General features: G+C 42.6%; 1 protein-coding gene across 2 annotated transcripts in view; it reads right to left on the bottom strand.

Annotated features, from left to right (window-relative positions):
- Positions 1-10583: 10583 nt before the first annotated feature.
- exd2 (exonuclease 3'-5' domain containing 2) overlaps positions 10584-14267 on the bottom strand; it is a 41668-nt gene continuing 37984 nt past the window's right edge. The window contains exons 8-9 of one of the 2 annotated variants that reach the window (XM_033026786.1): positions 12575-12949; positions 10584-11374 (exon numbers count right to left, since the gene is read on the bottom strand). In XM_033026786.1, coding sequence (XP_032882677.1) covers positions 11158-11374; positions 12575-12949 — 592 coding nt within the window. In that variant the 3' untranslated portion in view covers positions 10584-11157. The remainder of the gene's footprint in view (positions 11375-12574; positions 12950-14267) is intronic. The other variant, XM_033026787.1, reaches the window with a different exon arrangement.

Below are 14267 nucleotides of genomic sequence, written 5' to 3'. Positions count from 1 at the left end.
GTTTTGTTTGTTGGCCTTGTAATCTCCTCAAGGACTGAGTTTGGAGTAGAATGTCTCGCAGATTCTGGCATCAAGAATGTGAATAACGTGTAGAATCAAGGAACTACAGGTACTGGTGAACAATAAAAGGCACAAAGTGCTGGCACAGTGGTAGAGTTGGTGACTTATTGTCTATTACAGCGCCAGAGACCCAGATTTGATCCTGACTATGGGGGTGTTATCTGTATGGAGTTTGTACGTTCTCCCTGTGATGTATGGGTTTTCTCTAAGTGCTCTGTTTTCCTCCACACTCCAAAGATGTATAGGTTTGTAGGCTTAGGTAAAATAGTCAACTCGCCCGAGCATGTAGAATAGTGCAAGTGTACGGGGTGATTGCTGGTCAATGTGGATTTCGTGAGTCAAAGGGCCTGTTTTCACACTGGAAGAAAGGTTTCAGGGCAACGCCACAAGTAGTGACTAGGCCTCAGGAGGTGGGCCTGAGACTCCGGCCCCCGGCTCCATTGATAGACTTTGACAGCTCACTGCTAACAAAGGCCTTTTCCATAATTTCCAACTGTCTCCAATAATCCTAGATAATTATAAGCAGCTGAAATAGATTGACCAGTAGGGGCGCCGCATGATGGCAGCCTCTGCCTAGTCTATCTGTTTTTCCATCTTTTTTTTTTTTAAAATCTGTTTAATAAGTACGTTTTGAAGGTTTATTTAGTGTTTTTATGTGGGAGAGGTGGGCAGGGTAAGGGGGAAACTGTTTCTCAGTCAGTTCCCCCCCCCCCCCCCCCTCGCGGCCTACCAACTGGATTTGCGCGGCCTTTCCTGCCGGAGACTGACTAGAGCTTCAGCAGCGGCGCAGCACTGGATACATCGCGGAGCGGGCGATGCCTTACCTGGGATCGCCGTTTGAAGCTTCGGAGTGTTGGGCCTGCTGCTTCAACATCGTGGAGCTGTGGTTTGCGGAGCTCCCAGCCGCGAGCGGCGCTGACTTCAACATCGCGGAGTCCTGGGATCCCTTTGTCGAGGGTCGCCAGTGTTAATCTCCGCCCAGCTTGGCCAGTGGACTTAGGGAGCTGCGGTCTCCGGTAAGAAGTGGCCGATTCGGAAGTCCAAGCCGCTGAGAATGTTCTTCTGTTCCGACGTCGGAGTTCCATCATCCCGGCGCGAGGGCCTGAACAACGGGCTGCCCTATCGGCGACTGCGGGTGGCTCGGGAGGCCCCGACCACGGGTGAACAACAAAGAGGAGGATGACTGAACTTTGGTGCCTTCCCTCACAGTGGGAAACTTTGATTCCGCTGTGTGGGGATGTCTATGTTAAAGTCTAACGTATGTTGTGTACTTTTTTATTCGTATGGCTGCATGGTGACCCAAATTTCACTGTACCAATTGGTGCATGTGACAATAAATGTTTCTTGAATCTTGAAATGATCAAAAGCAATCACAAATTTAAAAAAATATTTTTAAAATGCAGTTTGAGGGTATCACTCCTCCTTGGTGGACCGTTATTGTCATACTGGGTGTAAGGTCTTGGCCTCTGATTGCTCTTCCTATCACACCCACAGTTAGTGCTGACATAATGGAGGCTGTGGTGAATGTTGGGCATATAGGTGTATACTTATGAAGGAAATCAGGAGGCCACAAAATTGGGTAGGAGATAGCTCTGGCAGATAATATTAAGAAAAATCCAAAGAGAGTTTATGTACATTAGGGGAAAGAGGGTAACGAGAGAGGGAATAAGGCCCCTCAGAAACCAAAGCGGTCACCTCTGTGTGGAGCCTCAGGAGATGGGCAAAGTCCTCAATGAGTATTTCTCCTCTTTTTTTACCCTGGACACATGATGACTGGGGAACTTGGGAGAATTAATAGACATTTCTTGAAGACTAGGCTAGTTCCCATAGCCATACCATAGATCTAGAAAAAGTGAGTGAAGTCTACTGTATTCAGTGCTGGTGATGGTGGACTCCTTTACACTGGAGAAACTAAACACAGGCTGGATGACGGCTTTGTGAAGCTGCTTCACAGGTGCAGGAATGACCCGGAGCTTCCAGTTACCTGTTAATTTAATTCTCAGTCTTATTCTATCTGTTGCCTCTTACATACTGTATTTCCTACAAGGCCTAATGCAAGTTTGAGGAACAGTGCCTCATCCTCCGTCTGGCTGCTGCTCAGTCCTGTTGTTTCAGGACTCTGCATCGAATTCAACAATAGCACAAAACCTTTTTGCATTAGAACTGGTCATTTGTGGTCTAAGATTAACCACTATCTTCTCTGCAACTTAAAACTAATGCTATTCTTTTTTTCAGATGCTGCCTGATCCTCCTGACAGTTTCCAGCATTTTATGCTTTTCACTTCAGATTTACAGCACTGACTTCCAGCTTCTTTTTTTGATTTTGCAATGACTCAGAAATAATTAGGGTTTATTTTGAAGTTGTTCTTCCAGAAAGCACAATTTGAAAAGGTGAATAAAATAGCAGGATTAAGTAGAGGGATGAAAGGATTGCTTCTAATTGGTTGGGTCTTTAAAGAACTAGCACATGTATAACAAATCCAGTGGCCACTGTAAAATTAAGTGTAAAATGTTGCTAGCTCTGCATTTTTCCATTTACAAAGTAAGCATTAGTGGCCTAAGTAACAAGAGAAACACACAGGCATATATAGGTCTGAACAAATGTGAGAACACCAAAAGATAAAGTTTAAAGATTATAAATATCCTGTGATTCTAGGATTCCTCATTATTTCCTGCCCATAGAATAAGCAATTGTGATCTTACTCAGCTATTTTCATGCTGCTTCCTTGTGAATCTCTTTTTCAACAAATTTGATCTGTAGATTTAATATGAGTAACACCTAGTACTCATTCGCAAAGGTTGGGAATAAACAATGGATACTTGGCACACTGGTCCATGAATGTCCCAGCGATACAAAGATATGTTTTAAACTAGATGCGTGTTAGGGCGGCACGGTGGCGCAGCGGTAGAGTTGCTGCCTTACAGTGCTTGCAGCACCAGGGACCCGGGTTCGATCCTGACTATCCTGTATGGAGATTCCGGGGAAAACCCACGCGGTCACGGGGAGAACTCAGTTTCCTCCCACACTCAAAAGATATACAGGTTTGTAAGTTACTTGACTCGTATAATTGAAAATGTTCCCCCTCCCTAGTGTGTAGGATGGTGTTAATGTGCAGGAATCGCTGTCGGTTCGGACTCGGTGGGCCAAAGGCCTGTTTCCACACTGTATCACTAGACTAGTCTTGTATTCACTTGAAACAGCATGTTTTGGATACTGTGGAAGCTGAAACGGGTCGTGAAAGTATGGAGCTGGGAAGGAAGCTGAACAGTCCCAGCTGTTTCACCTGAACATTTTGCGCATAAGTTTGGGGATGATTGGTACTTATTTTCTTTTCCACTGGTTTGCAGCCAGTGTGATATTGAGAAAAATCAAGATAAATGAAGAAAAATACATTTATTCCAAGGCACTAAAACACAGCAGATAATGCAAATCTGCAAAAAATAAATCAGCAAAATCGAAATCATCAGACCAGAAACACAACCAGTGGCGGTTCACTTATTGATTTATCATTGCTCTGCCTGAAGAAGGAGAGATGCTCTTGGATATATTTCACTGTCCATGAGTAGCAGACGCAAACAGAATTTTGTTTTATGTTTCCTTGGGTGTGCAGCTGTGGAATGGAACAGAAAATCAAGCACACGCACTGAAGATTCCAACGTGGCTTCCAGTGAGGAGTGAAAGGAACACGTGGTGGCAAGTGTTCGAGGCTGAGAATGCGAGGCTGGAGAAGGCTGTAAGCCCCTCAAGACCACTCTGCCATCCAGAAAGATGATGCCTGATCACCTACTCAGATCTACCCCCTCACCCAATTTGCTCCACCATTAATTTACTTAAAATCAAAATTAATGATCTCAGGTTTGAATATATTGAACAAGTAAACACCTAATGCACCTTATCATAAGGTCACGGGTGATAGGTGCAAAATTAGACCATTTGGCCTATCAAGACTACTCCACCATTCAATCATGGCTGGTCTATCTCTCCCTCAGTTAAATTAACACAGCAGACAATACAGGTATGTAATAAAAGAAAGTAATGATGATAAAGGAAACATAAAAAATAGGTGTAGGTGTAGGAGTAGGCCATTCGATCCTTCGAGCCAGCACCTCCATTCCGTATGATCATGGCTGATCATCCAAAATCAGTACCCCGTTCCGGCTTTTTCCCCACATCCCCTGATTCCCTTAGTCCGAAGAGCTAAATCCAACTTTCTCTTGAAAACAGGCCATTGTTAGCTGTTTGCAGGGTAAAAATAAGAAGCTACTGCAACTTGGGTGGGGAGGGATAGAGAGAGAGAGGGAATGCCAGTGAATGCCATAGACACAAAACCAGGGCATGCCATAGACGCAAAACCAGGGCATGCCATAGACACAAAATGCTGGAGTAACTCTGCGGGACAGGCAGCATCTCTGGAGAGAAGGTGAAGTTTCGGGTCGAGACCCTTCTTCAGACTAGTCAGGGGAAAGGGATACGAAAGGAAAATTGACCTGGATTATGATCAAGGAAGTCTATGGTGTAATTAGGAGGCGATTTAAGAGTTCCAAAAATCCCGTCTATACTTGCGATGTCAATTGAACACAGTGCAGCCCAACTGCACCTAGGGATGATGTAAATAATAATGGTTGGATTATGAGTATCCGAAACGGCTGGACAGATAAAAGCAGAAGAGACGATTTTCTAACTTCAAATGGACAGCAAAGAGACCCAAAGTCTTTGGAAAGACAGTGGTGGTTAAGTTCAACCCACATTGCATGTAAAACAAAGAGTCTTAAGGATTCAAATTATAACATATTATTATTGAGTTTGCAGTACTTGGGGATATATTGGAATCTATGTACAACTGCAATTGGAGTTAATAGGTATATTGATCCGTCTTCAGTTTTGGATTGAAATTAATATTTATGTATGTAGCACAATGTATTATGATTATGTGTCATCAAGGTAATGATTGTGATACAGATTGTGCAATTAGTTACATATAAAGCCTATTTAACAGATCATTTGGGATTACCTGTACAGGTCGTCAATAGACAATAGGTACAGGAGTAGGCCATTCGGCCCTTCGAGCCAGCACCGCCATTCACTCTGATCATGGCTGATCATCCACAATCAGTACCCCGTTCCTGCCTTCTCTCCATATCCCTTGACCGATATCTTTAAGAGCTCTAACTCTCTCTTGAAAGCATCCAGAGAATCGGACTCCACTGCCTTCTGAGGTAGAGAATTCCAGATTCACAACTCTCTGGGTGAAAATGTTTTTCCTCATCTCCGTTCTAAATGGTCTACCCCCTTATTCTTAAACTGTGGACCTTGGTTCTGCACTCCACCAACATCGTGACATGATTACTGCCTAGCGTGTCCAATCCCTTAATAATCTTATATTTCAATAAGATACCCTCTCATCCTTCTAAATTACAAGCCCAGTCGCTCCATTCTTTCAACATGACAGTCCAGCCATCCCGGGAATTAACCTCGTGAGCATACGCTGCACTCCCTCAATAGCAAGAATGTCCGTCCTCAAATTTGGAGTCCAAAACTGCACACAGTCTACCACAGTCCTCAGTCTACCACAGGATTCAGTTCCCATGAACCGTTCGTAACCGTAAACCAAGTTTCCACGTGGCAGAAGATGCCTGTAACCCTCTTGCAACTGGGGAAACCATACCGTCGCTCTCCCAAATGCTCATTTGTATCTACCGGGTTATACACAGGTTAAATGTTTGTAAAAGGTGGGAAGGACCTGTACTAACAATAGATTCTATACAGATCTTCAGTTTATAGTGTAGGAAGGGACTGCAGATGCTGGTTTAAACCGAACATAGACACAAGAAGCTGGAGTAACTCAGCGGATCAGCCAGCATCTCTGGAGAAAAATAATAGGTGACATTTCGGGTCCAGACCTTCTTCCGACAGATTATAGTGTTGAGTTTGCATTTGTGATATGTTTAGTTAAATCAAAAAACTGAATATGTATCAATTGCTAAATAATTAGCTAAATGTATGTTTACACATATGTAAATAGTTCATTCATAGATAATAATTATTACACCGATAATTATTACCATAAATGCTTATGTTTCTTTCCTTTAAAGGGAAAGTGATATTGTAATATTGAGTAAACATACCTTTTAGAACTATTTGTAGCATGTGCTATGGATTTTGATACATTGTTGTACCAGCCAAGGCTGTTATCTGATTGAAGGTGGACAAAAAATGCTGGAGTAACTCAGCGGGACAGGCAGCATCTCTGGAGAGAAGGAATGGGTGACGTTTTGGGTCGAGACCCTTCTTCAGACTATCTGTCTTCAATAAAGGATATTTGCTTTGTAGCTTTAAAATTGTGACGTCTTGTTAAAGGCTATTAAAAAAAAGCCAATAGAGACTACAACTTAACCCAAATAAACTGCTTGCATAAATTGGCCTGAAATTATTAAGTTGTACAACTATACTGCCCTCCATAAAGGGCCTGTCCCACGGGCATGCGACCTCCATGCGGCAAGCGCGACCTAAAGGGCCGGTCCCACCAGCATGCGCCTGCATGCAGCAAGCACGACCTAACGTGGTCGCTTGAGCCGTACGGCATGCGGCAAGCGCAACCAAACCAGAAGCGGGAGCCGCGCGGAGGTCGAGTGAGTGACACGGCGTCGAGGCGGCTGCGGGCCGGCAGGCCGTTGCCGCGCGGAATTTTTAAACATGGTCAGTTTTTCGGTGCCCCGCGCGATGTCGGGACCAGCTCCGCACAACTCCATACGGCTCCGGCGATCGAAATTGAACAAAGACCCATCATTTATTTATTTGCCTCTGTACCACAATTTGAGATTTGTAATAGAAAAAAAAAATCACATGTGGTGAAACTGCATTGTCAGATTCTTATAAAGGCCATTTTTATACATTTTGGTTTCACCATGTAGAAATTACAGCAGTGTTTATACATAGGGCCTGCCAGTCCCTTTGCGAATAGCAAGCTCACCAGTGCTCTCTTTCTTCTTAATGATGTTCCAAACAGCTGATTTTGGTAAGCCTAAGGTTTGGCTGATGTTTCGAACAATTTTATTCTTGTTTCTCAGTCTCATAATGGCTTCTTCGACTTTCATTGGCACAACTTTGGTCCTCATGTTGATAAACAGCAATAAAAGTTTCCAAAGGTGATGGAAAGACTGGAGGAAAGACTTGGTGCTGAGAGCTCTCTTATACAATACAATACAATACAATACAATACAATTCAATTTATTGTCATTTGGACCCCTTAGGGTCCAAACGAAATGTCGTTTCTGCAGCCATACATTACAAAACAAAAAGACCCGAGACACAACACAGTTTACACAAACATCCATCACATCGTTGTGATGGAAGGCAAAAAAAACTTATCTCTCCACTGCACTCTCCCCCCCATGTCAGAGTCAGAGTCAGAGTCAAAGTCAAATCCCCCGGCTGGCGATTAAAGCCACGCCGGGTGATGCAAGGTCGCGCACCGGGTCTTGGTGTTAGAGCCCCCGGCGTGCGCTCGCAGAGTCCCGCGGCCATTCCAAGCCACGCGGGGCGATGGTGTAAGGCCCCGCTCAGGTAATCTTCAACCCCGCAACTCGGGCGGGAGAAGTCGCCATTGCGTAAGCCCCGAAAAGCGGTCACCCAGCAGGGACCCGCGGGCTCCCGGTGCCGCCGTCCGCCAAACCCGCAGTTGCAGCCTCCGAAACTCCGGAGGTCGGGTGGCAGCAGCGCTCCACCACAGCTCCACCCGCTCCAGCCCCGTGACGGTGAGTAGTCGGCAGCTCCGCAGCTGGAACCCCAGGTCGTTCCTGTTGGAGGCCGCTCCACGTTGCAGCCCCAACGACAACGGAGACCCGACAAAGAAAAGGTCGGGTCTCCCATGCAGGGGAAAGATAAGACTGTGTAAAGTTACCCCCTCCCCCCCACACCACCCCCACCCCCCCCACACACATACCCCAACAAAAAAAATAACAAAAACGACATAAAAACGAGACAAAAAATAATAAAACACAGACGGACTGCAGAGGCCGCTGCTGACGAGTCGCGCCGCCCACCGAATAAGGATTAACTGCATTAAGGAGGCATTTAAACACACCTGAGCAATTACAAACACCTGTGAAGCCATGTGTCCCAAACATTATGGTGCCATGAAATGGGGGGACTATGTATAAACACAGCTGTAATTTCTACATGGTGAAACCAAAATGTATAAAAAATATAATTCAATAAAATCTGACAATGTGCACTTTAATCACATGTGATTTTTTCTATTACAAATCTCAAATCGTGGAGTACAGAGGCAAATAAATAAATGATGGGTCTTTGTCCCAAACATTATGGAGGGCAGTGTATGCTATTGGAAACCTTTGAAATAGTGCATATCAGGTAATACTGTTAATAGCATTACATGACAGGGTTTGTTTCCCATGGGAGAAGTACTTGCACACATACACAGTATATATTTACAAGTTAATTCCAGCACAAGAAACCTTATGTTTATCAAAAGCTAATCTTAGGCATTTTGAGATTAGTTATCAGAATGGCAAGCAAAGTGATTCCATGGGGAAGTAAGCTACCAAGAGCCAGTGGAATAAACAAAATGCTGTTGATTCCTTAACTATACAAACAAATAAATACCTGAAATACAGTCTTTCACAATCTCAGCATATTCCAAAGTGTTTTACAGTCAATTACGTACTCTAATCGTTAGACTGCAAGCAGCCGATTTGTGTACAAGAAGCTCAAAATTATGAGATTATGTTCAAATAATGTATTTCTATGTTAATAGCATTGGTTGAAAGATATATTTTAGCCAGAAAACTGGTAGGCTACTGGTAAATTTTCTTCTTCGAAAGAGTTCCATGTTTTGTTTTTGAGGCCAACCAAGAGGACATATGAAGTCTGATTAAACATTTCATTAAAAGACAGTTCTCCTGAGAGCCCAGTATTCTCTTCCGTCTGGACTGGAGAGTCATCTTAAGTTCTGCTTTGTAACCGTAATAGGATTTAACTTCCAACCTTCACAATCAGTAGTAAACAGTCAGAGTAATTGTTGGCCTGATGCAGAATAGCTTGTATCTTGCATTAAGTAATTTGCTCAACAGTCTCCACTAAATATAGAGGGCTATGTTTTTCCAAGTGTCTCCAGGGTTTTGTCCCTCTCTAGCTCTGTGGTAACCTCCTCCAAGAGGATTCACAACAGCCATTACTTTATCCATAACCTGGGATTTCTAAGTGGAGTCTGAAACGCCATTCCTAAATCTTTTATTTTCCCTTCAGGATGCTCCTTCAAACCTTCTTTAGACCGTGGTCATCAATCCACATATTTCATGTGGCTTGACATTAATATTTGTTACAGGCACGTGCCGTGAGTAATTAGTCAGGGTAGGTAGTCGGTATCTTTGGTCAGTCAGCTTTTAAAAAAATCTTGAAAACCGCGCATGCGCAGATTGTTCTTTCGACTTTTATAAAGTAATTTGTCAGTCGACTTTTATAAAGTAATTTATTTTCTAAAGTATTTAAAAACATATAGCTCAAAGAAATGTACTTACCACATTCTATTTCTTGAAATACAACCACATAGCACTCTTTCCTGTTGTAGCAAGCTGTTTTAAATGTTCTAATTATTTTTGTTCCTTTGCGCTGTTGAAGTTCTTTAAGTTCCGCCGTTGGTCTGCCATTTTTTTTATTATTTTGGTCTTTTCCTCATAAGATTGCTTAGAGAAACTCTTAAGATAATCATTATCCATCTTTGAAAAACCCGCCAAGATACTTGCGCTGCGCAGCACATGCATGCAGTCCAGGGTGCAAAGGCAGAATTTCAGCTGCCATTATAGACTGTTGCCACTGATGGCTTGAAGCAGAGTCGACGGCACGCGAGTAGCACATACTTCCGCGTTTTAAATGTACTGCGGATGAAAGGCACGGGAGAATTATGCCTACCTAAGAGATCGATCTCTTAGGTAAGCATAATTCTCCCATGTCTTTGCTATTTATATTTAATAATTACCATTTTATAATTTTATTCAGGGTAGGCACTGCCTACCTTGCCTATCCTAACGGCACGTGCCTGATTTGTTGACCTCCCAGGATGGTAAAGCTCCTAAAGGGGCACACATTATTGTTGTTATTTTCCAGTCGTGATATTCGAAGTAAGGAGAGAACAAGATTATGAAAATGATGTTCTTTAGTGTCTCACACAACCATTTGTTCATATGGTACATCTGCTGATAGGAGTTTGCAAAAACATCCAGGCATGATTTTGTTTGGTATTATAAACCAGCTGCATTTAGTTATTGAAGGCTCTAGTGTGATGCTTTCAGTGTGCATGAGTTTGCGACAGAGATGGAGAACCGATGCACATGCACCAACCCTAGTCAGTGTTGACCCAAGATGTGCTGGGCAGGACAGGTGGACAACTGACAAGATAGCTTTCCTGAAGATACCTTACGCTACAGCAACACAATGCTAAGCAAAATGGAAAGGACATTGTTGCACTGAAGTTTTCAGTTTGTGATATACTGTATAACCAAACTATTTTTACTCATATATTTTGGCACAGATGACATACCAAAGAGCTGAAGTTGCAAGCTGGCTGTGAATATGGGACACTGCAGAATCTGAGATGCCCATCCACATTCTGTTGAGTTTTGCCCAGGTTAATGGCTAGCATCAATAATGTCCAAATCTAAGTAGGACAAGCCCACAGAATTAACCCAGCACGGTAACAACAGAAATCACTCCTCACATTGCAAATTGGTGTCTCTTCCAAGCAAAAGACTCTGTTTTTCCCATGCAAACATTTTATTTAAAAAAAAAAATCCTATTTAGTTTTTGTTAGAAATCTTAATTTGACATGATGTATTAAATGGGTGTTATATTTTCATAGCAAGCCTCTTAAATCTAAATGCTTCATGGTGCCTTAGTGTTCCGTTTAACTGTTCAATGTTTTAGTACTAGCATGTCCTTGAAAAGGTTTCAAAAACGTGTTCTTTCCAGTACCTTACAAGCTGATTGAGACATGAATTCTCATATATCTCATTGCTCATAATCTTGAGGAGTTTTTGTAAAAATATACTAAAATTGAGATTGATGGCATACAACTCATTTCACGTCAGCTCAACCGTTAAATCTTCTCCATACTTGCTGAGGAGCTTTTTGTGATTGTGGTCCACAGACCACAAGGGTGGAAGGTGCTGGGGCTGCATGTAGTCCAGGAAGTGCTGTCGCCAGCGTTTCTCCAAAGACATCAAGGCTCGGAGCCTGCCAATTGCACAGGACTGTGTCACCTTCAGACCGTGGGGGATATGGTTCTCGTTGAATATCCTGTGGGAAGGGCAGAGGAGCACAATGAAGGATTAGGAGATCTGTAGAGACTTTTCTGTCCATCTTTTGAGCAAGATATAGAAATGTGGATACTGGATAAAGATATGAGGAGGAAAAAAGGAAACAAGCCTACACTGAAAAGATTAAATAAGGTAGAATGGACATAAACACCACCACACGTCCATTTGATTGTACATGTGATTTTGTGTTGCAAATTGTAGGTCGTTTCAATTAATAAAAAAATTACCAACATTACTTTGGGATGTTAAAGATACATGATATTTTTTTATTTCTAAATTTGAGGTTTATTCTTCCAATGTAAAAAGGAGATATATACCAGCAACCTTTCTCATTAGGATGGTAGTGATTTCAAGAGAAAAATGAGAGCAGGACTGCAATGTACAGACATGGGTTTAGCAACACTTCATCACAATCCAAGCCAAATGGCTTGCTCCTTATGACCACTGCTAGAATCATCATGCCCCACCAGGCAAGGCTCTGTGAGAGGGAGCATGTGGTTGTAGTTTTTAATCTGAATTTTCACCCTCTCCATCACTGCTCTGTTCTGCTGAGAACAGCAATGCCTCAATTTTAAAATATTTACCATTGGCCTCATGGCTTCACTCTGTCCTAACTCCACAATCTGCTCCTGCTCTAAAACAACTCTGGGAATTCTGCTTTCCTCCATCTAAGACGTCTTGTAAATCTCCACTTTCCATGTTTCCTTCTTCGTGTAGATGGGCCCAACACTTACATTTTCTACCCATTCTTCTCCCCACTCTTTCCTTCAATTCACACTTTAAAAACAATTGTTGAAACCTACTTTATGATCAAAAATCCTAATTCTTTATGTGGCTGTTTTGTTTATTACTGATCCTTATAAAGTATTTTGAGAGGTAACATTTTCACACAGGTGGGTGTATGGAACAAGCTGCCAGAGGAGGTAGTTGAAGCAGGGACTATCCCAACATTTAAGAATCAGTTAGACAGGTACATGGATATGACAGGTTTGGAGGGATATGTACCAAGCACGGGTAGGTGGGACTAATGTGGCTGGAACATTTTGGCCGGTGTGGGCAAGTTGGGCCGAAGGGCCTGTTTCCACGCTGCATCACTCTATGAATCTACATTGTTACCATGTTAGAGGTATAACATGAATGCTTATCTTTGTAACTGCATCAGAATCAAGAATTACCACACCTGGTTTCTAGTGCTGCTCCTTCTTCAAGCAACTCATCAGTCAATGTCTCCACATTAAAGAAGGCCTTTAGGGTATATTGCAGTTCATCTCTCCGAGAGTCAGGAAGGCTGTCGGCATGCAGCAAGGCCCGGGCTCCGGATCGCACCTGCCTGCGGGCTGGGTCCTCCAGTAACCGGACGCTCTCTTCGCAACCGATAGGCGCGTTGAAGTCCTGGGCCAGTTGCTGCTTTAGGATGTTGTCGTAACAGTTTGAAGCAGCGTGGCAGGCAGTGCACAGGAGGAGAACGTCATGAGAATTGTGGTCTTTCATCTGAACTGGAAAGTGCTTGCGGTATTCATGGGGCACAACATTCTTCCTAAAGGAAGACAAACCACTTATTTAATCTAAATCTGAACTTTATAAAGTGAGGCTATAAATTGTAGCAGATGATAAACTCCTGAATTAATAAGGCCAAGATAACTGCTGTAAGTAACCAAGATTACTTTTAAGCAGGTAATTCATACACTTATTAACCCACTGCTTAATGATTTACATTGCCTCCAAGTATAGCAATGCCTCTTTCTCGGATCTTCATCCTCGAGTCCTTCAAACTAGCCTTCTTGACTCTGGGTTTGCTATACGCTTGTCCTCCAGATATAAAGTCCTACATCACATGGGCCTTCATTTTTGGTATTTTCTCACAACATTTTAATGATTCTGTATGCATGGACCACTAGATCTCTTTAGACTGTCAAACCTGCGAGCCTTTCATGTTTCGAAACTATTCTATTATTTTTAAGCTCTTCATCGATTACCTCACATTTAAATCAATTTGCCTTCATACTGCCTATTTTCTTGATATATTAATATTTTTATAATTGAATGCTTTAATATTTACCATTTATAAAGCAGCTACATTCATGTTGTTAGCAAACTTGACAAGTGGCTTTCACTAATGAAATATTCTGTTCCCACACAGATCTTTGGGGTCATTTCCGTCACATGTTGCTGATTTAAGTATGAACTTTATTCCTAATTTTTATATATCCATCAGGCTCTCTCTAGGTGAAGATGGATTCTGACTAGACAATTATCATTTACTGGCTACAAGGTGACGATAGTGCATCACTTCCAGATGAGCTCGTTTTCTGTTCACATTTTGAAGGGGAGAATAATGACATACCAACACGAGCTCCCTCAGCCCCTGACAACCTTGTGATAGTCTTTGAGGCCAATGTCAGAACATCTTTCAGGAGGCTGAATCTACGAAAAGCCTCTCTTGTATTGATTCACTCCCTCTCTGTCACAAACCAATTATGACAGATATATTCTTCACAACTCATCCAGTTCAGTCACTAGTGTGTCATTATACCACTCTTGGTGATGAATATCAAACTCTCTGACACAGTGTTGCCAATGCTGATGATTTTGCACAGTCAATGGGCAGCCAATGGGCGCTGCCTCAAAAAGGCTGCCGGCATCATCAAGGATCCACACCATCCTGGCCACACACTCATCTCTCCGCTGCCATCACGTAGAAGGTACAGGAGCCTGAAATCTGCAACATCCAGGCTCAGGAACAGCTACTTCCCCACAGCCATCAGACTATTAAACACAACTTCAAACAAACTATGAACTATACAGCCTATTGCACTTTATCTGTTTATTTATGTGTGTATATATATATATATATATATATATATATTCTATGG

Source organism: Amblyraja radiata, chromosome 9 (genome assembly GCF_010909765.2).
Source record: "Amblyraja radiata isolate CabotCenter1 chromosome 9, sAmbRad1.1.pri, whole genome shotgun sequence".
NCBI lineage: Eukaryota > Metazoa > Chordata > Chondrichthyes > Rajiformes > Rajidae > Amblyraja > Amblyraja radiata.
This window is presented reverse-complemented; position numbering and strand designations above follow the sequence as displayed.